At 36.8% G+C, this 27,266-nt stretch overlaps 1 protein-coding gene across 4 annotated transcripts in view; it reads left to right on the forward strand.

Moving 5' to 3' along the window:
* Positions 1–27,266, forward strand: part of LOC116854123 (metabotropic glutamate receptor 2-like) — a 178,103-nt gene that overhangs the window by 90,579 nt on the left and 60,258 nt on the right. The window contains exon 2 of one of the 4 annotated variants that reach the window (XM_032835725.1): positions 1,985–2,901. The exons of 2 other annotated variants lie outside the window; for them this stretch is intronic. In XM_032835725.1, the coding sequence (XP_032691616.1) occupies positions 2,322–2,901 (580 nt within the window). In that variant the 5' untranslated portion in view covers positions 1,985–2,321. Of the gene's footprint in view, positions 1–1,821; positions 2,902–27,266 lie in introns of those variants that run through there. One more of the 4 variants, XM_032835726.1, reaches the window with a different exon arrangement.

Consider the following 27,266-nt stretch of genomic DNA (forward strand, 5'->3'; position numbering starts at 1 on the left):
AGAGAGAGAGAGAGAGAGAGAGAGAGAGAGAGAGAGAGAGAGAGAGAGAGAGATAGGGGGAAGCGGAAAAGGAAGAAACGAGAGTGCTCGGACCTCCGGTGCTGATCCCTCGTCGTTCCGACGATTGTTCAGCAAACTGAGAAGTTCGGTTACGAACAACGCAACTTCCAATAGCGTAGCCGCCACGTCAAAGTTTTTAATTACTCAAAGCTCGAAGTCGTTATCGACGCGACCGCATGCTCGCGCTCGTGAGCTCGTTCTCGTGCTCGTGTTGCGAGCTCGCGCATCTCCGCAGTTTCTCGACCGTGTAACACCAGCGCTTTTCGTGACCAAGCAATTTAAACTTGCGGCTCGAGCGGTACCACCTGCGGGTTCGAAGCTCAGGCGACGTATCAACGGACGTTGCGGATGGATAACTCTTCGTCTTGATCTACACTTAGTGTTTAATCCGATGCTTGCTGCTGCGTGCATTCGTCCGTGAATCACGCTCGCACCTGTTGTCTTGGTTCCTCGCATTCACAATACGATAAAACATCGTTGACGCGATGGATTTTTTCGACTTTCGTCGCGTGCTGTTTGTTTCGTCACATATACACACACGTTAATACCAACGCGAATCGCTCGCGTCGATAAAACGAGCATTGATCATAGTCATCCGTGAAATAACCGGCTTAATGCCCCAATTAAACACGGAACGTTAAAAAGGAGGAAGAGAGGACGCTGGGTATAATAGGTAATAAATATTAGTTTGTTTTTTTTCGGGAGGCAAAGCGAGATGATAAGTCGGCATGAAAACAATGACGGGAGATTCAGGTCGGCGATTTAAATCCCTTCCGTACTTACGCGCGTAAATGACGCAACTCGAATCGGCAAACGTTTCGACGAGCGACGTTAATTCGCCACATTTCACCGGCAGCGCGGAAACATTGAAAAATCACGGTGGCGGTGGTGACGGCGACGGTGACGGTGTTAAGAGAAGTCGCATGTAAAATTTCACGGAGAGTGCAGGAGAGATACAATGCGCCCGGCGAAGGACAGATCTTGTATAATAAAAACGAGTGGAAGATTGCGTGGATCAGCGTCGCTGCAGCGCACACGTGTCGCCACGCAGAGTACTTTCAGAAATCCCTACAACACTTCGCCAACAGTAGCATATGTCCCGATGTGTCTTTCTTCGCGCCAATATACAGTGTTTGTATCTCCCATGCAAAACACGAGATACGAGAAACTCAATTACTAAAGGATTCTCTCCTTGACTTAAGTCAAACTCGATAACTGTCAATTTAATTTTAATGGGAAAAGACTGGTCAGAGAGACGTGCTTAATAGACGATGGAGAAGAAAAGAATTTTTTCTCTCCCGTAGATACAGGGTATTGGACAAAACGCTCATGTAGATCTGACAAATTGAACACAGAATTTCTCTACCATTTTGGAAACAATCACTATTTAAATTTTTTAGTTATTAATTGAAGAAAATTAGTGAATAATCGCGCGCGATGTGACGCAGGGTGTGGCCGTAAGTAACAGTTTCTGTTATGTGCTTGTACATTAAATCAAACTGAACAAAATGTCCTTCATTTTGTAAATAACCACGTAGATTTTTTTCTTTATTATTAGTTAAAAAAGAGATTGTCGAAAATTATTAAAAAATTATGAATAAATTCATATAGCTTTTAACGAGCATCTAACTTTAATTAATTTTAATTTTTTAAATTTTACGTGATTGTTTGCAAAATAGTAAATGAGTTTTTATTCAGTTTGACCTAATCTATATGCATATATTGTTCTACATACAATCAAACACCCAGTATATCTTTCTCTCTTTTATTCTGAAATAGACTCGGACTGAACGGTGTGAGTGAAGCTTATCTGAGTAACGTGTTAGATATATCTTTTTGAAATCGTTGAGGAGAGACATCGATTTTTGTACAAATCGCGCTTCCACTTTTTGAAATAACAACGTGAACTTGTCTTTATCTTGAGATGTCGTCGGAGCAAAGGTGGTGACATGGCACAACATTCAGCCCGTGAATCAGTTTCTACTCATCCTTGACATACGAAATACAGAAAGCTGGATCAATCGAATCGCCCCAAATCCTTGGCGGCACGTCCTTCCCGTTGATCGTGCGCGAGACATCCGATCTTCTGTTCGAAACTGATATCGCTCCCCCGTCCATATTACCAAGGAGGAAGAGCGACGTAAATCATCGTGAATTCAAAGCCCGAGGCGGTGGACAAGCGGCCGCCGCGAATCGCAAACGTGCTCAGGCCAGAATCCCCAGACTAGTAACGTGTAACATAACTTACCGATTATGACGTCATGAAGTTTCTGCTCCTGGCACTGTTGAGCTGCATCTGCTCGGCCGACGATCGACGCTCGCGATCTGCGAAACAATGGGCCAGGAGAAGCGACGTCTCGAAACTGGAGAGTGTTACGCGGCTGCCGTCGTCGTTCAACAGACATGTGGACACCACATCATCGTTGATGATGTCGAAGGCCGTTGTGAGATTGCGTCATTACGACGATCGCGAGGCCATTATTTCCAGCCATCATCACGACGATATCGTAGAACATCATCCGATCAGACATCGACACCGGCAGTTCCGATCGATGGAACCGAACGGCCACACCACGTTGTCCTGGCCAGTGAAAAAAGAAGCAGTAGTCGAAGGTGATCTCCTACTGGGTGGTCTCATGATGGTCCACGAACGGGAGGACACGGTTACATGCGGACCCGTCATGCCTCAGGGTGGCGTACAAGCATTAGAAGCAATGCTCTATACGCTGGACATTCTCAACAAGCTGGAGATCGTGCCCGGCGTTAAGATCGGGGCACATATACTCGACGACTGCGACAAGGACACGTACGGTCTCGAGATGGCGGTAGATTTCATCAAGGGTACGTATATACGCGTTGACACACGGATACTTGACGGTCAGCTTTCACTCGTGGCATAATGTTAGTTGCGTTGAGGATAATTCATTGAGGTTATTTGTGACCACGTTTTATCTACTTTTTTCTGTACGAAGAAAAATAACGTTGCTTTGTAGCGAAACCACATTATTGCTACCACATATAGTAGTAACAATAAAAAACTTAGTTGTGTTATCAGTTTTTCTCGAATATATTTGATACGATCGCGCATATACATGTTACGTCCATAAGAACAGACGAGCCACTTTGTAGCATTACAAAGAAACGTGATGAATCTATATAGATGGGTCACTTTGTGATATCACAAAGAATTATCACAGACTGTATAAACACTTTGTAATATCACAAAAAAGTATCACGGACTCATACATACGGACTACTTTGTAGCGCCACAAAGAAACACCGCAAACCCATATAGTCATTTTATAGCGTCCCAAAGAAACGCCACGGATTCGTATAGAACTATTTTACTATAGAGAAGCATTATAGACCCGTACAGATGGGTGACGCTGCTGATAAGCGCTTCAAAATAATATGTAACAAGCCTAAATAATGTGTAATATATCTAAAGTCAGTATCGAAGTGTATATTGTAGTACTTTTTACGGTGACACAAATTCATCTGAATACAGCTACACATAACGGTCTATATAAGGTAAACGTCCTAGTGATTGAACGTGTACCGATAATTGAATTACTAATAATATACTTGTGTTTGTTAAAATGCTTATCAATAAATGAAACAAAATCACAAAGTAACTAAATATTTCTTTTCATATAATTCTAATCAATATTCATTTATTATATTGTTTTGTATATTGAAAAGCATTTCAACAAAGAAAAATACAAAATCAATATGTCAATCATTGGGACATGTATGTTCAACCACTGGGACGTTTATCTTAAATCTAAAGCGCAATGTGCCGCACGTTTGTACGAACCTGTGACACTTCTCTGTTGCACCAAAAAGTAGCCCGTTTGTATAGGTTTGGGGTGTTTCTCTATGGCGCCACTAAGTGGCTTGGTTGTATTGCCTCGTTCAAGCAAGCGACTTAATGTAGCACTTCTCTGTGGCGCCACAAAGTGGTCCGTCTGTTCGAGCAAACATGTTTTGTTAAAAGCAAATTCACCTTGCTGATGCAACAAATATGCTTTGATAATTGAACGAGAATTAATTTATTCTTACAGCAAAATAATTTGTGTATTCAATATAGTTATGTTCAGCAACTGTTACTCATATCAAATCTTAAGAGAAAGAAAATAAGAACTCAATAACAATGATATCAGTTAAATAATAGGAAAAAGGACTAATTCGAGTTCAAGCACAGGATTAATAGTGCTATGTACCATATGGGTAAAACCTTCCTTGTGTTAGGAAATAGAGTAATATTTATTGAACATGAATACTCAATATAAATAATCAAACGTTTCGGTTCAATCATGAATCCTCTTCAGTGATATAAAAAAAACTCAAGGTTTACAAAACGAACGCATTACAAGTAAAAGAATTAATTAAAGACCTTAATAAAATGAATAATAACATGAATGTTATTCGCAGTATTATAGCTGACAAGACCGTTACCCGACTAATATTAAGAAGTTCAAATTAATACTAGGAAGTAGCCGTCGTAACTATAAAAAAACCATAAAATAAAATAAAAATAGGTAAGATTAAAATATAATAAATAATTAAAACGGTCAATATAAATTACCTTTGTTGAGCTCGGCTAAAAGTGAAATGATCCTGTCAACGATAACACCGCCACGTCTAAGTAAAAGACATAATAACAGATTTATATACACGAGCATTAACATTGCGGCGACGATTCTTGGAAGAGAAGGAAACAAACAAAGTTTTATTTTCATAATAAGCCGCAGTAGCTGTTGCTCAAATATTCTGTGTCCTTTTGAGAGTTAAATCCATGCTTTTGAAATTTAATGTAAATCATTCCTGATATCAGGCGTTTCAAGTAATAACGTTCCTTATGCAAAACTTTGGCTTGATCCCAATTAAAATCATGGTTTTTTCTCAAACGGTGTTCTTGTATGGCCGTTAACTCAACTGTAGAACTCCTTGGTATTCTCTTATGCTCAGCAATGCGCGTAGAGAGTCTTCTACTAGTTTGACCAACATACGACGCCTCACAACTACTGCATTGCAATTTATACACAACGTTATTGTGGAAACCAGGAGGCAACCTGTCTTTATGCACACGAATTATTCTTGATAATTTATTATTGCAAGAGTAAGCAATATTTGTCAAATTATTTTCAAAAAGCTTTGCCAGTCTGTTCGACACCAAAAAGCGGTTATTTTATTAAGGTCTTTAATTAATTCTTTTACTTGTAATGCGTTCGTTTTGTAAACCTTGAGTTTTTTTTATATCACTGAAAAGGGTTCATAATTGAGCCGAAACGTTTGATTATTTATATTGAGTATTCATGTTCAATAAATATTGCTCTATTTCCTAACACAAGGAAGGTTTTACCCATATGGTACATAGCACTATTAATCCTGTGCTTGAACTCGAATTAGCCCTTTTTCCTATTATTTAATTCATATCAAATCTCTTTACTGTCTATACAATAACTAACACTAACTACAATAACAGATTTTGCTACGACAGCATGAAATCAGTTTTGCTAGCAAATTATTTTTCTTCGTGATATGTACGATTACTTAATATCTCCATCGACACTCTCTCCCTCGGATTCATGCGGGATTAATGTCGGGGACCCTTGAAGTCCTCGTAGACAGCAATGTGTGTTGATATATCGAGGCATAATACGTTTTGATCGAAGTTGATGTCCGATGTTAACGACATATATTATTAGTTGGTTGTCGCGCGAATAATATTCAACGAAGTCATTCGCGCGTCGTCATTGTCTCGTAAAGCAACGCGACGTAACGTCGATAATGATGTTCAGTAACAGGTAGTTACTAATACAATGGCGATAAGCCCTTTCGCCGGTGCATTAGCGGTTTACGTCAATGACGAAATCAGACGTATTGGCATAATTGGCTACTTAGTGTTTATTGTGTGTAAAAATTTGCCCTGCTTCATATAAACAAATAAATAAATGTGACATACATGTTCGCCCAAGCTTCTATTGCGACGTGTTTCGTTCTACCGGCAGACAAGCGAATTCGAATAATGCATATTAATTTGTAAAACCTTAATCGGATTGAGTGGAATGAATCGCCCGTCAGTATCTGAAATATCAGATACGATTTCAAAATCTGTTGAAAAGGATGAACGCGACACGCGCGGGACTACACACGTCGGTAATTATTCGCAAGTCAAACAAGTTACAAACACTGTTACACTTAGTATGTTTTTATATGAAAATTTCATTACATCGACAGACCGACGAGCCGTCGCACTTCGTAACATGAACGTTAATTAGGCACTGAATTTGCACGTCGTGCTATAAGAACATGATTTCACTTTTACCCGCGTCGCATGCTGGCATCTGGTAAAAACGGGTATCGCATATCGTATGAATATTCTATACTCTATACCACTAACGACGGTTCAGGCGACGTAACGAAATTACTTTAGCACAGATACTGAATATTTAGTCAGTTGCCTTTAAGCAAGCGCGGCGCGACGGGAGCGATTCTTCTAAAAAATTCCCTTTTCAAGACGAATTTAAATAAAATCCCACGTCTTCGCGGCCTTTTAAATCAGAGTAGTCTACCCTTTTCTCGTCGGGAGGAAAAAGGGACGTGACTTCCGAATGATGTACGAGCACACTCGCTAAAGAATCAAGCGAGTCGTGCAGTCGCCCGTTGATTTCGAGAGGAATGGGACAGCAAACGGAGGGTTCGGTTTATGAATTTCAATGAATTCTGAAGGATAAAACGACATATTTCTCGTGCGAGATACATGTGCGGACGTGGGGTGATTTTATTAACGACGGCAACCGGATTACCTGAAAAGAGCTCGACGAGCTCCTCTCGCGGCATATATGAGAAATATCTCTCGCGAGATATCATCGAGCCGCTTCTCGGGGGAATCGAGCAAAAATTCGCAAGGCAAACACGACGACAACGTATATTTAATAGTTCTCACGTGTAGCGACGCGGTTGACGTGTTACGCGTAGGAAGTTGCCAGCGCAGCTTGAAAAACTTGCTGGAAAGCCGCGCAGAAGGCACTATTTCAACTTTAATACGTGATATATACGCAATTCACCGTTAGCTCTATTTTATGATGCCTCGCGAGCGTTTACTTCTCCTCGCGCTTACCTCCCGTTAATTATTTTTCTCTACTATATCCAAGCGCTGACGCGCATTCTTAATTCCGTGCTGTTCTACTTTCGCGTAGTGGTATGATCAAAAACTTGGAAAGTTTTTGTTATGAACTTAGCGGAAAGAAAGCAATTATTATTTCCGCGGCTATCTTCTTATTCCTCAACTTGGTCATTCAAAGGTGGGACAAAATTAAAATCCGGTTTTGAGACTTGAGACAAATTCTAATGATTGCGAAGTAAAAGTTGTTTAGGTTTTTGGAGAGATAACACTGTGTTGACAAACTTATAGCCTAATAAATATTTATGTTTTTATAAATCTTTTTTAATAATATCTTGCTTTTACTTTTCAATTGAAAGTTATTTTCTACACTTTTTCTTTCACACACACACACACACACACACACACACACACACACACACACACACACACACACACACACACACACACACACACACACACACACACACACACACACACACACACACACACACACACACACACACACACACACACACACACACACACACACACACACACACACACACACACACACACACACACACTAAGAAAATTTTTAGATATTAAATATAAGTTAAAAATGAATATAAGTTTTATTTTGTATATGTATGTTAATTATTACATTATATATATTAATTATATGTATGTTATATATTAATATATTAATTTATTTACATTATAATATTTCTCATTTCTCGATGTTATATATATAAATATATGTTTCAAATATATAAATACATAAATAAACTTGAATGAACTATGCAACTTTTATTTCTAAACGAATTATACGAAATATATAAAATAGATTGTACCACAAAGTTTTGCTATTGATCTGAAAAAGTGCTTTCCTTACCACTTATTTTATTTATTATTTCTTCCTGATACAATTTCTTCGAAGGAGACATATACATACACATACACACGTCGTGGGTGCATGTGTTGCACAAAACAACGCTTAAAAATCTTTACTGCTACGGACGCTCGGATATCGTTAGTGTTTCTCTAGTCGTTGAGTTTCCAACAATATCGGGTTAGTAACGCAACGCAAAGTTACATGCTGATTATTGGAATACGTGGCGGGAACTTTAATGTGAAAATGGTTCATCTCCTTTCGGTATGTTATATATATACGACGACAGAAATAAAAGATGTAAAGCGTTTTCTTGGAGAAATTTAGGCGGAGAATTTTCCTCAGATGTTAATGATTACAATCAAGGCGACGAACGAAAGCAAAGAAAATAAAATCAAATATTAAATTGCGCTTGAATTTCAAGTGCACTTTTAATTTATCCACCTTATTAATTTATGCTCAATAACGAATCGATCACAACGTTCGTATCTTGAGATACAAATTCGAAGGAAGTGACAAACAATGATGACGTCAGCGACGTCGCTCGAGATAGCCCATATTTTCCCATTACGATAAGAAATAGTACTTTCTCATTAGAATTGATCGAGTTGTCTTGTCCTCTCGCGATTCGCATTATTAAATTCTGTTATGGCACAAGTTGGTGTGACTCCATTATATGGGCGGCATAATCTTGACGTTAATAAATACGGAGTGAAAACGCACGCCCGTGTACTGTATTAGCTGTATAAATTTGAAGGAACTCCGGGATTATAAGCGCGCGCTAGAGTTGGGGTGGCTCGCGCTGCCGCGACGGCGGATAGTTGTATTCTGGAAACGCTACATCGCCGTCAAGAAGAAATCGTCACCCTCGCTTAGACTCACCCTCGCAGTAATGTCTTGGAAAATCGTGAAAATTTTCCCAGACATTTCACCCTCCGCCTACGCGTCACGAAGTTCCAAGTTTCGGGTTTCAATGCTTACTTCGTCGCTCGTGGGAACGCTTCACCTAAATTACCCATTATTGTCACCAATTATCTACGTCACGTTCTGTGACGACGTGAAACTTTTTAACTGCCAATTTCAAACAGTCCTGCAGCAGCGGAGCAGCACTTTTCGCGGGGATTGAAATTTATCGTGGCGCTCGTTATATTGCTACGTATCTCACTTCTCATCTTCTATGAAGCTGCACGAGGTGTTATGTTCGCAGCTAAAAAAAGTTTATTTCTAAAGCACACCGTCAAGAGAAAACGGTCAAAGTTCACCTTCAACATACACACTCGTGTGCACTCATGCTCGTACTCTGTTCGAGAAACTGAAAGTTCGAAAAATAGAAATGACTTTACAATGAAAAAGTCGTTTATCTTATTAATTTGAAGAAAAATCAACCTAATTTCAATATGTAAAACGAAGAACGAAGAACTTATTTTTAAGAGAGCTTCTGCACTCAGAAAAGCGTGATATTAACAATTATACGAGTTTTACATGTAAAATTAATGTACGTATAGTGTAATAAATTATTTTGTAGTTATTTTAACTAAAACTGGATAGTTACGAGAACTATCTAGTCACTATATAACTTTTTTAACTATTCAATTTTTGTTATAATAACAAAAACTTGAAGAAAGTAAACTTTTTTCAAAAACTTCAAAAGCATGATATTTATATATTTTTATATGTTTATATACACATCATACATTTATATATTTATATATTTTTTATTTGCTTTTACTTATTTGCTATAGTATAATATAGTTGTCATCTATGTATAGTTGCCACTAATATATCTTTTTCTTTGAGTATAACGAATGTTATAAAGCGTGCATCCATTATCTATAATATTTTGTTTTTCTGGTTACTTTTTTTTTCTTATTCTTATCGACAGTTTTGTCGTCGTGTATTCGAAACATAAAATATTCAGCATCAATAAATATAAATATAGAACGGCAGAACTGAAATGGATAAGGAGTGATGTCGTATCTTGGAGTCTCGCATAAATGATCTAAAGTCACTATCTGAAAAATAACATCTCACGTTACCCCAAGATTTATCATTTTTTTATTTCTATCGAACGAGACAGAGTAACCGCACGTGTTTGATCGTCTTGACATCCATTCACGTTGGATATTTGATCGCATAAATTCCCGCAACCCGCATTACGGTCCATGATCACGATAGACGTCGACAAACGAGATGGAGAGAAATCGGTGGTAACAAATGGTTCAACGCCGGTGCTTTGTTACGTGCCCATTAATGTAAGAGGTAAAGCCAGAATATCCGTCATGATTAAATCATCCAATACGATGCAATACGCGTGCTTCTTTCTCGCAGATAATGGACACCGTAATTAATAAATTAAACCGGAAGGAATAAAGCTTCGACTTTCCTCACGGTTATTAATTTACCGGTCTTCATGTTACACTACTTTTCTTAATTACGCATTAATTACGCTACGGACTACGTACGCTAGTGTACGTGTTTTGAATATTTTTTCACATCATTGCTTCGTATTATCGTATTATCGTCCCTTATCCGTTTATACTTTATTCATTACATTATCCGAGAAGATATATTCATCTTGAATAGTATAAACAGAAATTAACACTTTATTTGATCAAAATTTTTGGACAAAACAAATTTTACAAAGCCAACTCTATTTTCTAAGCGCGCGCAGATGGAACGTAACTCTTACATGCGACTTATAGCAACGCCGTTATCAAAACATCTTCGTCTGAAATAACATTCAGCAAAACGCGAAAACATACCTGCGTATGCATAATGCATAACGTCCGTTCGCTGTTTGCCAATGATACGTACGATAATACGACTCGCTGGTCGACCTTCACCGTTTGCCGAAACTCGTCCAATTTCGTTTGATCTGTGTCCAAGAGTGACGGAACAATAAAAATACCTTTAATACAAAAGAAATCAGAGGTAGATTTCGACGTTCACGTGGGCCATCGTTTGCCACGACGTCTCCACGGAACCAAGGAAAACGCAGTTAAGGCACCCGGTGAAATATGTCCGCAGTTTCAGGGGACATTTCAAGATGGCACCGATGGGAGCTTTCGTTCTATTTTATCAATCCAACCCTCGGGGCCATCAGCACTACGGGGAAACAGAGTGTGAGTAGTCTGCTATTTCGCACATGAGACTAGCCAACGATTAAACTATCTCGGAAGAATTCTCGTGAATCGGCAGATTGAGTTTATTGCTCGTAAAAAAAGCAATGAATATGTAGATAGCGTATTTTTCGATGTTCAAATTGGACGATGCCAAATTTTTCACGTTACCGAAAATTGTTCTGCATCGCGTGTAACCGGTACATTTTTGTTTCCTGGAAATATATATATATATATATATATATTCTTGGATCAATTCTTCGTGCATAAGAGGAAAGAAGTATAACTACCTATCTATCAACTATGAAGGGAAAGTTAATCTGAAGGGTTGGCTACATGTTTTGTGTTTATATATTTGTCGTGAGAGGAATAATGAAAACTGTCGCACAAACTGCTTTTAGAACACACGTTGAGAAAAAAAAATCTAACCAATAAAAAATGTTTATTTGATGAGTACTAATAATATATTTACTTAAATTTAAATCCTTTTATTTAAATAAAATAAACAAATGTTTTTATAAAAAACTAAGCTTTTAAGAAAATTCCTATCTTATCTGAAAAATATTTTATATTAGTATAAGTAAATACGTTACTATATATGTAGTACTTGCCATAATTAATATATTCTTTTATTTCTTAGATATTTTTTCTCTCAGTGTCGATACTTTTCGCTGAGTTTTTTTATAGTCGCAATATGTACAGTTAAACAATTAAACAACTGATTTAGAAACAGCCAAGTACGTTTCCGAGCATTTTGTAATCTGATATTAATATTTTCTATCGTGGAAACTTCTCGCGGTAACCCCGAAATTTCTAATCAAGATACATATTTTATATATGGCCTTCTTTATCCCAAATTGCAAGCCAACTTGATACGGCACCAGGATAAGATGGCCACGTTGCAACATGTTCGTGTTTCTATTATTACAGATGGAAATATATAGTTTACAGAATCGTTGCGAACATAAAAGAAGATTATCTCTATCATATTAATATAATATAGTCACATTGTCACATTAGTTGTATGAGAAGTTGTAGCTTCGAAATTCTGAAAAATGTGCCATCTAGTCCTGATCTCCCTCATGTTTCACATTTTGACGCACGTTATCACGTCTGCGCAGTTTCATATTGTCAGCGATTATTATGAAGAAATGCTTGTCGATAACAATAATTTATGTCTGTAATATTATAGAGGAGTTACATAGAGATAGATTTACACATTTATGTACAAGAATAATGTTCGTCCTCAGATACGATTTAAGCGAGTTCTCGATACTTGCTGGCGGCGGATTCGCGAAAATTTTCCCGTGATAACGCGGCCGTAAGAACGTTGAGAAGATATACACAGACGTGACAGTGAAAATAAATCTCATAAAATAAGTTACCTTCAAATATTTTTCAATTTCATGAAATATGTTTAAGTACGTTCTCGAAGCTCATTAAAATGTTCCATTTTACGCACCAATAGATCTCACTCGATAACGCAACACTCACAAAGGTAACAAACGAGCTGGCGAACGAAGATGAGTGCAGGCTTTACGTAAATTATGTTATTCTCGACAGCTTGAAAGGCATTCTGCAAGAGAATTGCAGTTACTCGATAAACGATAAATTACTCCTTCTTTTAAGTTTCTTTTCTTCTTTTTCAGAACATATCTTCCTACTTTCAGTTCATCGATCATTATCCTATTTTTTCCGATGCATCATCTGTTCTATTCTTAACAATAAACAACTCTTTCACTTTATACATTTTAACGACGACATAAATAACATATAAAAGCAGCAGTCTGGAAAATATACAAGTACAAAAACTTCGTTTTATATTGTACGATTATATCTATATGGCGCGTCCTTTGTTTTCATCAAATATATCCTTGTACAAATAAGTATGAAATAAAATTTTAAATAAGTAATTTGATCTATGCTGTACATTTAATTATAACTTATTAAACAAAATGTATATCTGCATACACGTGTGCACAAAGCGACTTTAGTCTGTCGTGATTGCGAAGATATTCAAGATTTTTATGTACAATTGATTCTATTCAGGACGTATTATATAGTACATATATACACTTCGGCGTGCTCACGTCTCCGCAATAAAAAAATTTCACGTGTTTCATCGTGCATTCAAACCATTACAAAGCGCTTCAGATATGAATTCAATTCTCGGGCTCAACATTTCACTAGTTCCGGTGGAGTTAAAATCCCGATAAACATACTCCAGTAATCGAAAAAACGTCCACCGTCGGAGTACTCATTTGAAAGATATGTGGTAAAATTGTAGTCCACGCGACGCTCAACGTTCCGGCAGTTATTCGCTGCGGAATTGCTTCCGCTCGGTGAGATACGCGCGTTATCTCCACGAGCGGACGCTATTGTAAAAAAAAAAACGAGTAGGAAGAGAGAGAGAGAGAGAGAGAGAGAGCGCATATTTCTCGGTTCGGCGAAAGAGAGTGGACAAAGTGCCAAACCGTACAGCGATTATAAAAATGTATACGTGTTCCGTGCGCGAATGGCATGTGTGTATCCGATTTGTGGAGATATCATCCGTTAGATTTTGGAACGTTTTGCAGCGGCCGTTAATACGCATTGCTTTAAACGCATCGCCGGGAAACAATTTCAATAGCCCCCGAGAGGAAAACCGGCAATGTTTCGTTAAATACCGGCAAAAATCGATTCACCCTGTGCTCATCGGCCGACGCGACACGACGCGACAACCGCTCGTGTTTCCCGATGAAACTGCAATAGAAAAATTGAGATTCCCAGGGCAAAGTGACATTGTTGAAAATACACCTTATGCTCTCGGTGTTATTTTTCGCAGATCACTATCCGATGTACCGAATTAAAAGATAATATTTTTTTCAATTAAATCGTTTCACTGACTATTACGTGGCGGAGCTTTCACCCATGTCGCTGGGGTATTTATTATTATGGGATTTCAAGTAGTTAGAATTTATAAAATGTAATCTCATCCTTAGCGAGATCCTCTGAATCCTAAAGGATTTTATTATTACATATAGCCTTACGAGGACTCTTCTAAAACCAAAAGAAAAATATTCCAAGCAATATTCTTAAGAATGTGATCATCGATAACATAAGAGTGATCGTCATTAACACGACCACGCTATCGTATTTCTTGTTCGTGTAAATCTTACATAAATTTATATATTTATTTTTATACATTTAACGAAAAATCTAATCTAAATGCACACGTAGAAATGTTTTACAAACTCTCTCTTGTTTGTATTATTTATAATATATATTTTTAAGCTTCTCCCTCTTTAAAATCAATTAGAAATGTACAGTAATGTTTTTTGAAATTTTCCTAAGCGTAGCAAATATATATTTGGTATGTGTACAGGCTGCAGTATTTTTGTGTCAGGCAAATTTTTACGCTAACTAACAATTAGAGATGCCAATCTTTAAACTTTTTCAACGTTTTTGTCACCCATCGAGCAGTGCTTCGATTAATTCTTGCACGCATTTTCTTTGTGTAAAAGCATTTACAATTCTATACAACCGATATATGACATAAACTTTGCAGAAAAAGAAAACGATATTTCGGTAAAGTTTTCAAGCATGTGACATCTCCTTAAAGCATATATTTATAAAAAAACGTATGCGACCGCTGATGACAAGATCGAAGGACAGAAGTATGCCAAGTCAAATGCTTCGTCTGTCACGCAATATTCTAAGAGAGGTTGTGTAGGAGAAACAGAAGAGAATGTGAAAAAAACTGAGGACGCATTGTGTGTGATCATGTGATCTTCTCTCGTTCTTTCCACCAACTGAGTAAGGAAAATATCTCACTCTTTGTTGCTCTCTGTTATTTATATTGACCTTTTATAACCCGCACAGTCTGTTCTGTATGTTTATGCTAATGACGATGAATCCACAATACACGATGTCCGCGAGAGGACGTACCGCCAGCAATTCGTATTGTCATGACATCGGGACACGGATTGCACGCTAGTTTTAATAAAGATCAAGGTGCAAGAGAATCACCGTACTTTGTTATACTTTCTCTGTTGTCTCCCTATATTCCTCCCATGCCTGTCGCTCCGTCCTAGTCGCGAATAGTTTTCTCATATCAACGCTCCCGATGACGAACTTTAGAAAATGAAATTTTGCGAAATCGGCACGTTTTCGTATATTCCGCGGTGCTGCACATTTTCAGTCGTATCTTTATCGTGATAACACGCCGGATACGAAACTCGCGGGTTTACTCGATAGCGGTGGTCTGCGATAGTCTCCAGGCGACGTAATGTCTTTTAGGTGTATATCCCAGGTGTATCCCAAATGTGTGCGACGATCGATTTTCCTTACTTTCGTCGTCTTTCCAATGCACGTCTCTACTTAATCTTTCGACTATGATCGCGAAATAAAAATTGATCTTGTTACGGTAATGCGTGAATCAATGCGAAACAACATTCATCTAATTACAATCCAACTTCTCGCACAATGTTTTAGCATATTCGTACATGATAACTGTTGATCGAAGAAGCGACAACGTCACTATAAAAAAGCCTTAACATTGCACGAATATGTAGACACATTCAATTGAAACTAGGTTTAGTAAGTGTTATTATCCCAGCTTGTGTACAACATTCCCTCAAGGTATCGCGCGTACATCAGCCGGATATTTCATAAAAGGAGACCTGCCACTTGTTTTATATGCAGTATACCGTGCGGTATAAAAAAACCGGCCAGCTTTCGTATACAATTTCCCGCGAGGAAGAATTCGTTCTCGTTAGTTATTTACTATATTTTGCACGGTCCCTTTCACGTTCTCTCCCTATTTCTTTCTTTTTCTTCTTCTCTCACCTTCTCTCGCTCTCTCGCTCTTTCGCTCTCTTTGCTATGCCAATGAGCTCAGACAAAATAATGCTGTACTCTCTCGAAAAAAGGGAGAACTTAATCAATAAAATTAAATAAAGAGAGCTCGTTAGTTTTCTCCGTTCACTCAGTAGCTTCCTTTGAGCGAAGATGTGAAAAGGAAAGAGAGAAGAACGCTCCACTTCGCAGGACTATAAAAACAACGTGTCTCGTGTGTGTCGTCCCGATAGATTCTCCTGTCTATCTCCATTGTTGCACCGGTTTTCTTTCAGCAACCGATATCGAAAATTTAAAGAATTCACCGTAAACTCCAATTGACGTTTCCGTCGGACGGACGAAAATCCAACAGCGTGCTTTCGCTTGCCAGCTACGACTTAAAAATTTTATTCAATCGATCACCAAATCAAACGAAAGAGAGAGAGAGATAGTAAAGTACAATTATAATAGAGACGTGACCAAGACAATGCAACTTTTATGTGATATGAATGTAGAGAACGGAGGCTCTCTCTCTTTCTCTCTCTCTCTCTCTGTCTGTCTCTCTCTTTCTCTCTTTAGAGAAGATACGGCTTCTTTCTTGCGAAATAAATATACATAAAATTTCATTCACTATAAATTATGCACTATTTATATAATCTCGTTACATAACTGTGATATATATTATATACTAATCATTCTATTGTAAATAATAAGTGTCGCGCAATTATTCCGATTAAAATTTCAGCCTAAATTGCGTGAACATAAATAAACCTGTGCAAATATGTATATTATAAAATAATCACGATTTGTATTTATTCAACATTTATACGTTATGAGACGCAACAAAATTATCCGGATTTCACCAACAGAGTTACACACAGCACCAGCCAAATAATTTAAAACGATACCGCTGCCAAGCGATTTTGCATTCGATTGGCTTATACATGTTGAAAAATGATACTTTTCAGTGCATTTCCATTTCATTGAAATTGAAAAGCAACATCAAGTGTAACACAATCCGTGCGCGATTTTGTGAAGAACACCATAAAAATTCGGTTTCGCAATTTGTTTACGTTTGCTGTTTTCCAACGTCAATACTACGTCAATATTATTTTAATTACATCGATTTATGATATGAAACATATATTTTTATATATTTTTTTAATTACACTTGTTTGTTTTTTGCGTAAAGATTAATTTGGTTCGTTCACTCCTGTGCGTAAACAAACGAACGCTAGTATTTCTAAATTTTATATTAATAGTTGTTATTTACAACTTGTCTCAAGTAAGGTGCTTAGATTTGAGTTCAGAGTTAGACTAAAGTTTTTCATTTAAATCGCGATTGTAGATATAATATCACATATATCATAAGGTTCAATTGAAAACAACTTAGATCTAACTCTGAATAAAAATCTGAGTATCTCAGCTCTGAGGCAAATTTCTGGTAACAGTTATTAATACGAACCTTAAAGATTGTCGAATTTCACACCATTCTCCCCCGTTTGGAAGATATCACCTTTAATTCCTTATTGTACTCAAAGCACGACCTCAAGGCTAGTCTGCTTCGTTTGCGTTTTCGATAGCCGCTCGAATAGTCGAGGTTTTCATGATGCAGAACGTCTTGAGATCCGGCTCTCCAGAATACAAGGGAAGCCGATTTCTCGGATGAAACTTTCAAGGAACCGTCGAAATTCTCCTCTCGAAGCCATTACACCGCAAAATGCACGAGTGCTCTGGCGTTAACGTAACTTGGCTATCAACTGGACAAGTTGTTAGTCGCTTCAAAGTCGATTTACATTATTGATAAGACAACTGCTAATTTTCTGGCTAATATCTTTGTATATTTGTGCGTATATATATATTCGCATATTTCCATTTGAAATGTTTTACGTTGACTTAAATTTAAAAAACTTTAAGCGCTTCTTTCGTTTCCCTTTTTCTTTATAAATTGCGCTTGCGCAATATAATTTAAAAAATCGATTATAATCCTTTATTTAGTGAAAAATTTAGAATTGAAATAAATCATTAAACTTGGTGTTGATTCTACAAAAAAAGTCATTTTCTGCGCAAAGTCAATGAATAAAATATAATAACATGTTTATCTCCGTAGTTGCCTCATATTTTATTGGTAATATTTTATAGCCATAAAATATTACCGACGCACAACCGGATATGAATCAGAACTGAAATAACAAGTACAATTTCGTAGATCGAAGCAATAATAACCCGAGGAAAATCCATTGAATGTGATAACTTTTATCGCAACGTGACGAATCTTTTTCCTTTCGCTTTTTCAGTGACATTCATTCCTCCGCTAATTTTACACTTCTGTCACTTCATCAAAAATTATATCAATTTTATTTCAATATAGTTTGAACACTTCTCTTTCGATGCGAATCAATAGTCCAATAAAATGAATTTATTTTTTAGCAATTTCCAAAATTTCTCTCATTCGTCTATTTGCTACATTCTAAAATTCATAAAAAAGCATTTTGACCTGAAATATTGAAACGAAATGTACATCGCTCGTTATTCTAACTTTTACGTAGAAACTGAAATATAACGTGTTTCTGATTTCGGCAAAAGTAAACGGAAGAAAAAGCTTCTTTGATGAATGAATCAATGTGTTTTGGTTGGTTCATTGTCAGGTTAATTCAAATAAACTTTTTTCTCCTTTCTTCATTTATTAGCCGCGCAAATAAGTGAAAAGTGGCTTTATGTTCCAATTTTTACCGATAACTCTGTACAAACATGTCAATTATTTTCAAGCTTATATCCGTGAAGAACGATCAAGGATTGGAATATCCGCCTAACTGGTTTCAAGATAATTAAATAGGAATTCACTCTTCACTCCTGTAATAGTATCCTCTTTTGTAATAATCACTTTTGTTCTTGGAGCTGGAGCCAGTTAGAAAAGAAGAGTCGCAAGAAACTTCTTATAGCGTTATTTTCTTTTCTCACGGTTCTACTATCCTAGTTCCACCAAGACACATCTGGCAAAACACCCGTCGCGTAATAAAGACGAAACGGGCTTTTAACGCATACGTTTATTAGGTTTGATAAAAGTGCACATAGTTTGAATCAGTCACACCGCGGTAGGAAAAAAATCCCCTGTCTCTTTTTCGCCTCAATTTCATTTGCATATAAATGTATTAGATGATCGAACTTGCGCTTAAACGTAATTGAAGACTGAATTAAATTTGGTTCGGCGCTTCACATTGTATTATTTTAATTTAGCCATTTATCGATATTTCTCGCGCAATAAGCGACATAAATTGAAAATGTTAATATTATCGGAAATGAAACGGAAGAATACGAGCAATAATAAATAACGCGAGTGGCCAACGTTATAAAAGAGGAGTAAAATTGCGCCCGTTCAGTAATCGGATGCATTTCCAAATAATTCCGGCTGCTAAATTCGTGCGGATACTCTGTCAGCTGTCATTTTTCGCACGAATAACGCGCGTCATCTTCCCCGAAACGCGATGCTAAACACGGGCCATTTAATCCAACAATGATTCGACCAAAGGCAAAAGAGATTTAATTTTAAGAAAATAATCGAATGTAAATATAATATTATACGTCTCGCCCACGCGCGTGGCACGTGACAATGTAATGGTCGTGTCCTTTTCATAACGCCGCAATATTCAATTTTTAAATCAAAGTGCGCCGCTCGAGTGGTTCGAATTCACGGCAGCAAGTGACATATATGTGTGTGAAATTAAATCGTTTTTCATCATCGAAAAAAAAAACGACGAGATGAAAGGCACGTTTAATTCGCGAGTGGTAACGAGAACGCTTACGTCAGGCCAATGACCGGCTCGCTCGGCTGGTTTTCGTGCTCAAAGACAATAATGGAAAACGGGAGATAATCCCGATCTGACCATCGGTAGACGGTAGACACGTTCCTTTCGATCGAAGAACTCCCCGCTGAGATCATCGTAAGCGCAAAACTCCGAACGTACGTTATCTCGACCGTGTTACCAGATTGCTCATTAAATGCCCGCGATCTTTTGTGTTCTGTCAGATATTAACTAACTTGGCACGCGAGCGATCAACGCGAGCGTTACTATCGCGACGTTACTATCAATACGTATATCTTGCGGATCCGTATCCATTGGAAATTACCACCTATCAACGAATAATGTCGCAAGTTGACGTGGAATTTTAACCCTCATGGTACACACTGGGTTAGCGTAACCCAGGCCGTTTTTCAAAAGTGCAGCGTCTCGAAATGCGAAGGGGCAGGGAACTGTGACCGGAGGGGGAGGGGGAGTTTGCAGTCCCAACTTCTATTCCTCTGCTGGATGCGTTCATTCCACGTACAGGAGCCGACGGGCGAGCATCGAAAGCTGGGGTTCGGGTTAGTTTTACCCAATGTGTACTTTACGTCACACAATCGTGCGAAGTAAAAATATCAAGTATTTTATAAAATTACTTTAAACTGTTTTTTCGTTTACATATAGCGCTCTAAAAGTGCATTATTCTCCTATCCATCAAAAATATCGATTTATAGAAATAAAATTTCATGCTTTTTTTATGGATAACATTTATATTTATCATGTTTTCATTGTTTTATTTTTAATAGGTTATAAATTAACAAAATGTATAAAAATAGCCTATAAAAAATATTTGTTTTCGTGCGAAATTGATAATTCTTAAATTTTATCTCATTTTGCTCATAAAAAAAACCGCCATTTTCAACTTGCAAGAAAAATATGGTTCTTGGATTAGACAAAAAACTTACTCAGAACATTTTAAAGTTTAACTTTTTTGCTTTTCAACGACTCCTTATGGAAACATATATTTTTCATAAAATTATGAACATTTAAAAAAAACGATTTATAAGAAAAAATAAAAAGTTTTCTTTTATTTATTTATAAATATCTCTGAACGTGTTAACAATATCGTCATGAAACTTCTTTTATATTGTTTCTAAGATAATTTTCTATCGATTAAAAAAAAAGCATTAAATTTGATCTCGAGATATAGGTTTTCAAAGTTGCCCGGTTACGCTAACCCAGTGTGTAACTTTTTTATGTAACTTTTTTATGTATGTACCATGAGGGTTAAGACTGAATAAAGCAAAAATATTCGCGGAATAATCACCACATGGTATAAACAATTCTAATTCTACGTTATTAGTGGGATAAAAATCCTTTGGGTGCTGCAGCAAATACTTGAACATGGTAAAAATAAAAATCTTTTCTAATTATACAATTTTCTTATAACAACAATCCTAAATTGATTTATCGACTAACAAAAAGAATCTATAATGAAATCGAGAATTCTATAATTCAAATATTAATTATGCAGCATGTTAATGCGATTAATCGATTGAAATTTACCATACAATGTACACATGGCATTATTAATTCCGAATATTCCCTTAGATCGAAAATTACACGATTTTAGGTCTTATGCATATACAAATAAGATTGAAATCATTGTAATTGAAAAAGCTATTTTAACTAGAGCTACTTATGCGATTTTCAATCTTAAGCGTTATGTATAAAGCCGAAAATCGTTTAACTCTCGATCTAGAGAATGTTCGAACATCAATGGCACCGTGTGTATGAGATATATATGGAGAAGTTTATAGTTTTTTAAATCTTCCTAGAACATGTAAGAGATTCCCAAACAATGCCAGTAAAGCTATATTTCAGATGTATTCATTTAAAAGCTCAAATAAAGCAAATCAAATAATATTCTTAAATAACAATACCTAGATTATTATTATACTAGATATATTATTTAATATAGGTCAGCATATTTCTGGAGGAGTTATCAACATAGTAACTTACACAAAGTAAAAAGCGATGCTGCACTCTCTCTGTTTCCAATAAAATATAATCCTTCCTTCCTTCCTCCCTATGACCTGAATCTACTGCTCTGTTAGCCAACCATACAGACATTAAAATACAGCGATTATTTTAATATGAAGACCACAGAATTTAATCTATATTTTAAGTGAGAATGAATCAGAGTACAATACAAAAGACGAAATATTTTTTAAATTTCATTTCTCAAGTATTCGGGTTTTCTCCATTTTGAAGTATTCCATATTGAAAATATAGAAATATATCTATATGGAAATCTTAGACTTTTATACTTAGAGAATGTTATCATTTGCAAATACTGATCGAAAGACAAGTTAACAACCTAATATAACACAGAGAAGTTAACAACCTAATATAACACAGAGAAAACTTCGGTCGCCATACGTCGTAGCGAAATGTGAAATACGAAGATCAAGTAGATTCTCTCTTAGCTCAGCGTGCGCAAATTGATCGAGGGTCCATGACGAAAGATGTAATTCCCACGCTAGGGGGCTGCGCACGGTCGTAACAAAGAATCGACACTGTCGTGTGGGCAATCCAATTTTCGGCTCCCGATATCAGCGAAAAAAAAACGAAGAGCAGAGAAGGGGATTACTTTTGCGTGAGCATCAAGCGCACTCTGTTTTCCTCGCGAAATAAATGAATTCACGCGTGAATTCACGTCGTTTTGCTGGATTTAATTTCCACTATCGAGAACGGGATCGACAGACAAATCATTTTTCGAATCGTAGCTTTCATATTTTTTACAGTCCCACTCGCCCGCCGCCGGCTAGCGGATGCTCACGGTCTCACAATGTACAAGTGATATTTCAGGACATCGATTCATCGGCGATAATTACGAGCGGAATTTTCACGAATATTTCCATATATTTGGAGCAAACATACTCTGGTAGAGACGGGCTCATTGGCGATACACCAAAGCACCAGAGAGAATAAATTAATGCACAGACAGTGGAAAATATGTTTATAATTCATTCTTGATTTAATATATCGCCGAACATAACAACGATAGATATATTTAAGCAATATTTGATATTGCGCTTAACAGTCGAAAATGTCAAGCTTACAAAACTACGGTTAAAAATAAAGACTAGTAAATGCTAAAAAGACACATAGAAAAGGAGAAGTCACTCAACAAATTTCTGTAAATTTTGGGTAAATTATTGCGTATGTTTAGCAAGAAAATTTATTTGCAACTGTTGTGTAAAACTCATGAACCTAATTAGTGTATGCTTTTAATCTTGGCTGAATCGAAGAACATACACTAATCAAATTCACGAATTTTACAACTGCAAGGCAGCTTTCTCCGCTAAACGCGACCATTCCTTTCGTTGAAGAGCGCAGAGTTGGAAGTATTGGTCAGAGACCAAAAGACAAATGTCGTGACGGACATTACTACTTCTCGGGTTCAATATTTATAATTTTCTTAAGATAAATGTTTAATTTGAGATCACTTAACCTATATGTGTCACCACCTTCGAATCGTAATTCGCGATGCACCGTTCGCGGTATCAATGTAATGGAATATCGAGTTGCCTTTCCAATGCAATTTCATTTTCGCACTGAACCCCTCACTTGGCTTTCACACGTACGCGAATGTCGTCTCGGTTTGCATCTGTCGCGCAACGAACTTCATCCGTTCGTCTCGCATATCGACGAGCTGCACATTCGGATCGCCCCTGGTAACTCGTGCGCAAGGGAAGGCCGCAAACTCACATTCAGCCCCGCGATCGAGTTTTATTATGCGCCGTCCTCTCTTGCCTCTGTTACGTAATTGTATCGACGTGAAAACACAGAGGATACCTAAGACACGTGCGAGGCGTTTGCTCGATGAGACATACTTTGCAGATCCTGAATTTCAATTAGAATTATCGGATTTCAGGTAGTGGAAAAATTTTCTACTCTTCTCTCTCTCTCTTTTTTCCGATAAAAATTCCGAGGGGAGAACAGCCCATTTATTCCCCCCACGATGAGAAACGTTGATGAAATCGATTCTTGACCTCGAACAGCCGAGGGATGCACTACGACGACGGATGGTTTCGTCTCGACTAGAAATTTATTCCATGATCCTAATGGTAAGGTTGATTCCAATCTGTTATCATACAGATTTATATAAAGTAATACCATTAGATCTTAACAAATCATGTTACGCTAATCAGAATCTTGTTAAGGATTCATCATTAAATCCTAAACAGATCCTAGTTAAATCTTCAGATCATTATATAGAGAAAAAGATTATTTCATATAAAACATAAAAGAAGCTGATCATTTTGTTTAATGATTAAAAACATCTGATATTTTATGACGAAGATCGAAATTAATAATGTTAAGATAATATATTAAGTTAATATATTAGAGACTCCTAATATGCTCCTATTCTGAATCTATATAGGGTACGTTCCACTTATATTATCCAACTTTGACATTATTTTATCCTTCAGTGAACAAAACAAGGAATAACGCCGTGATTATTGCAAGCGTTGGACAGAATTTAGCCATGGAAGACTGATACGATTGGCACCATACAAAAGTTTTCCTTAATCAATTCTCACTATAATATTATCAGATGTGTTATACTTTTGTTTACCTAACATTTATCCATTAAGTTCTTGTACAAGATTAGGTTCATATTTCTAATCAGAAAGTTAATACATTTAAATCTTTCTCTCTCTCTCTCTCTCTCTCTCTCTCTCTCTCTCTCTCTCTCTCTCTCTCTTAAGGTTGATCTAATCATCATAACCTAACCATCATAATCTTACTAATTTTCCAATTTTTATCGTATTCTTTTCAGATATACCAGTTAGGATTATCTTACATTTACCCAGTTTAGTCCTTGTACAATATCTGATCAAAATTTCTAATCGGAGTCTTGTCGTGGGGATGCAACATACACGCATATGAGCCGAGCTCTATCCCGTCCCTAAAGACGCGTTTTCATGGACATGTTTTCTCATGGCTGGTAACAAGAGACACGTCTATAACGCTCGATCTATAACTCCCGCGCTCTACCACCGTCTACTAGCTAAAGTATTCCCATAGGAATAGTTCCTATCACCGTTGGATGTGCTCGTACATTAACGCGTATATACGCGTGTTCTTCACGATCGCGCATTGCGCCGAGTCGAGCCGAGCTGAACCAGTCTGCGGTGTCGAAAACGATTCGTCTCAGCCCTTCGTCCAGTATCTGCTGAGGAATCTTAATCGCGCGAACACGGCTATTCAATTACAGCGCAGTCACCATTACTTCAGTAGAAACAAGAGGAACGTTCGTGGAGCCTTTTTCCACTTCAGTATGTTTCATAATCAGTAGATTGTAAATATCCTGACATTGCCATGCGCGGCCGCAGTATCTGTCACGTTTATTTCTCGCATTTATCGCGTTAATAGAAATTTGAACGCCACGCATACAATACGACTGGGGTGACGTTATGTTAAAGCGTACCGAAGTAATATTATAAACCAACATTGTTCGCGAGTTTATTCGAGCACCGACGATTATTATGTGACCGCGGTGTACTCGAGCTGCACGCGGCGGAATAGAAACCGCGGATTTAATTCTGGCAATTAACTGTGTAACTTATTCTGGCGCTATAAACTTCACATTATGGTACGTACTCGCTCCTATGCACGGCGAATTTTGCCTTAGACTGATCACAGAATAGAAAAATTATTTATTCGAGAGATCAGGAAATATATCTCTCCCGAGTATCGAGTAATTAATCTCACTGCCAATTTCTTCATTTTCTCGTTGAAATTGAAACACGAGCTCGTATAACCTCATACAAACTTCGCACTTTTCACGAGCAGTATAGATTTTTCCAAGATTTGTACCTTCTCTTTATCACCGTCGTTAATACCGACTGTAGTGCTATCAATGGCTGCCTGGACAATGGTCGCCACTCTTTGTAGGAAACAATAAATTTCCTAAGTCTTTAATGTCCTCGCTACTTAATGTTCGTACACACGTTTCCACTGTAAGAAATATGCTTTTTAGTAGACACTTTTTTGTGTCCTGCTGTCCTCTGATTAATTATTACACCCAATAAGAAAATTGAGTCTGTAAAAGTTCTTTGTTCATGAAAATATACGCGTAGAAGTTGTAATTATATATCACACACTCGAACATATTAATGTTGCGGCGGACAATTCGTTAAAATTGTTCTGTATATGATAGAATCTATGACAAACGACTATGTTAATTTGCGCCGCTGTGTATTCCAAAGAAACTTCTAACAATGAGATAAGAGAATATAGCAGCATTTACGCTAACAAGTTTCCCTATTTACCAAGAAAGCAAGGCATCGCGCGCATCAGACATACGGCTTATGAGTTAACGAGCTCGGCTCATAAAAGCGTCTCAAACAAGATGCCGCTATTTCTGGTCTATTTTTACCGGCGATACGGGATTCGTTTTTTCTTCTATTACATTATTTATACGTAAAGAGATACCCATGTAGATATATATATATATCTACTTAAAAGCTTTGAAAAACCTATCGAAAGAATATCATGGTACGAGCAAAGATATACTGAAAGCTTTCTTTGAATTTTAAAAATTTTATTAAGTTTAAAGAGATTTAACTATTGAAATAGTTCAAATCAACTTTTGATTTAACAAATATAATTGCTTGATATTTTTAAATAATTTAATGGTTTAACCTAAATAATTTATTGTTTCAATCAAAAAAGAAAATTGTGCCACTTAATTTTCTCATTTTGTTTGAGGTTGCTTGACTTCAACGATCGTGCAAGAATTAGTAATGCCATCTGACTTTTTGACGATATATTTATAGCATTTTGCTTATAACATCCAAAAACTTTTTTATGCCATATTTATTAGTAATCGTTGAAAACAATGGAATCGATATATAACAAATTTGACAGAATATATTAGCGAGCCAATAACGCCATGAATTCTTAAATATTTTATCAAACGTTGTGTTGGTTAGTTCAAATAATAAATTGGTGTGAAAAACGAAACATTTAAAACAAAATTATTTTGCAGTCAAATAACATGATTTAATTCAACAAAACAAAATTTAAAATATATTACTTAATAATATATTATTTAGTTAAAAATCAAATTTTACTTTCTTTAAATAATAGTATTTTCTCCATCAATTAACACGGTTCAATCTAGTGAAACAATTGATACTCTAAATATAAAATTATATTGTTTGAGTTAAATAAATTCAACTCAAACAAATGGAGATATTAAATCCAAAGAATTAATCCAAAGAAATTGTTCTTTCCGTCCGTCCGCTAAACTTCATTATAGCAGCTTGAGAATTTTTTAATGCTAAATGTACTTTCATTAAGAAGAATGTACTTCATTCTTCTTAAATCTTTTCAATATTTGTGCACACCGTTGTCTCTTCTCTCTCTCTCTCTCTCTCTCTCTCTCTCTCTCTCTCTCTCTCTCTCTCTCTCTC

This window comes from Odontomachus brunneus, unplaced genomic scaffold, assembly GCF_010583005.1.
Source record: "Odontomachus brunneus isolate Ranch 3 - 2012 unplaced genomic scaffold, Obru_v1 Obru_scaffold_008, whole genome shotgun sequence".
NCBI lineage: Eukaryota > Metazoa > Arthropoda > Insecta > Hymenoptera > Formicidae > Odontomachus > Odontomachus brunneus.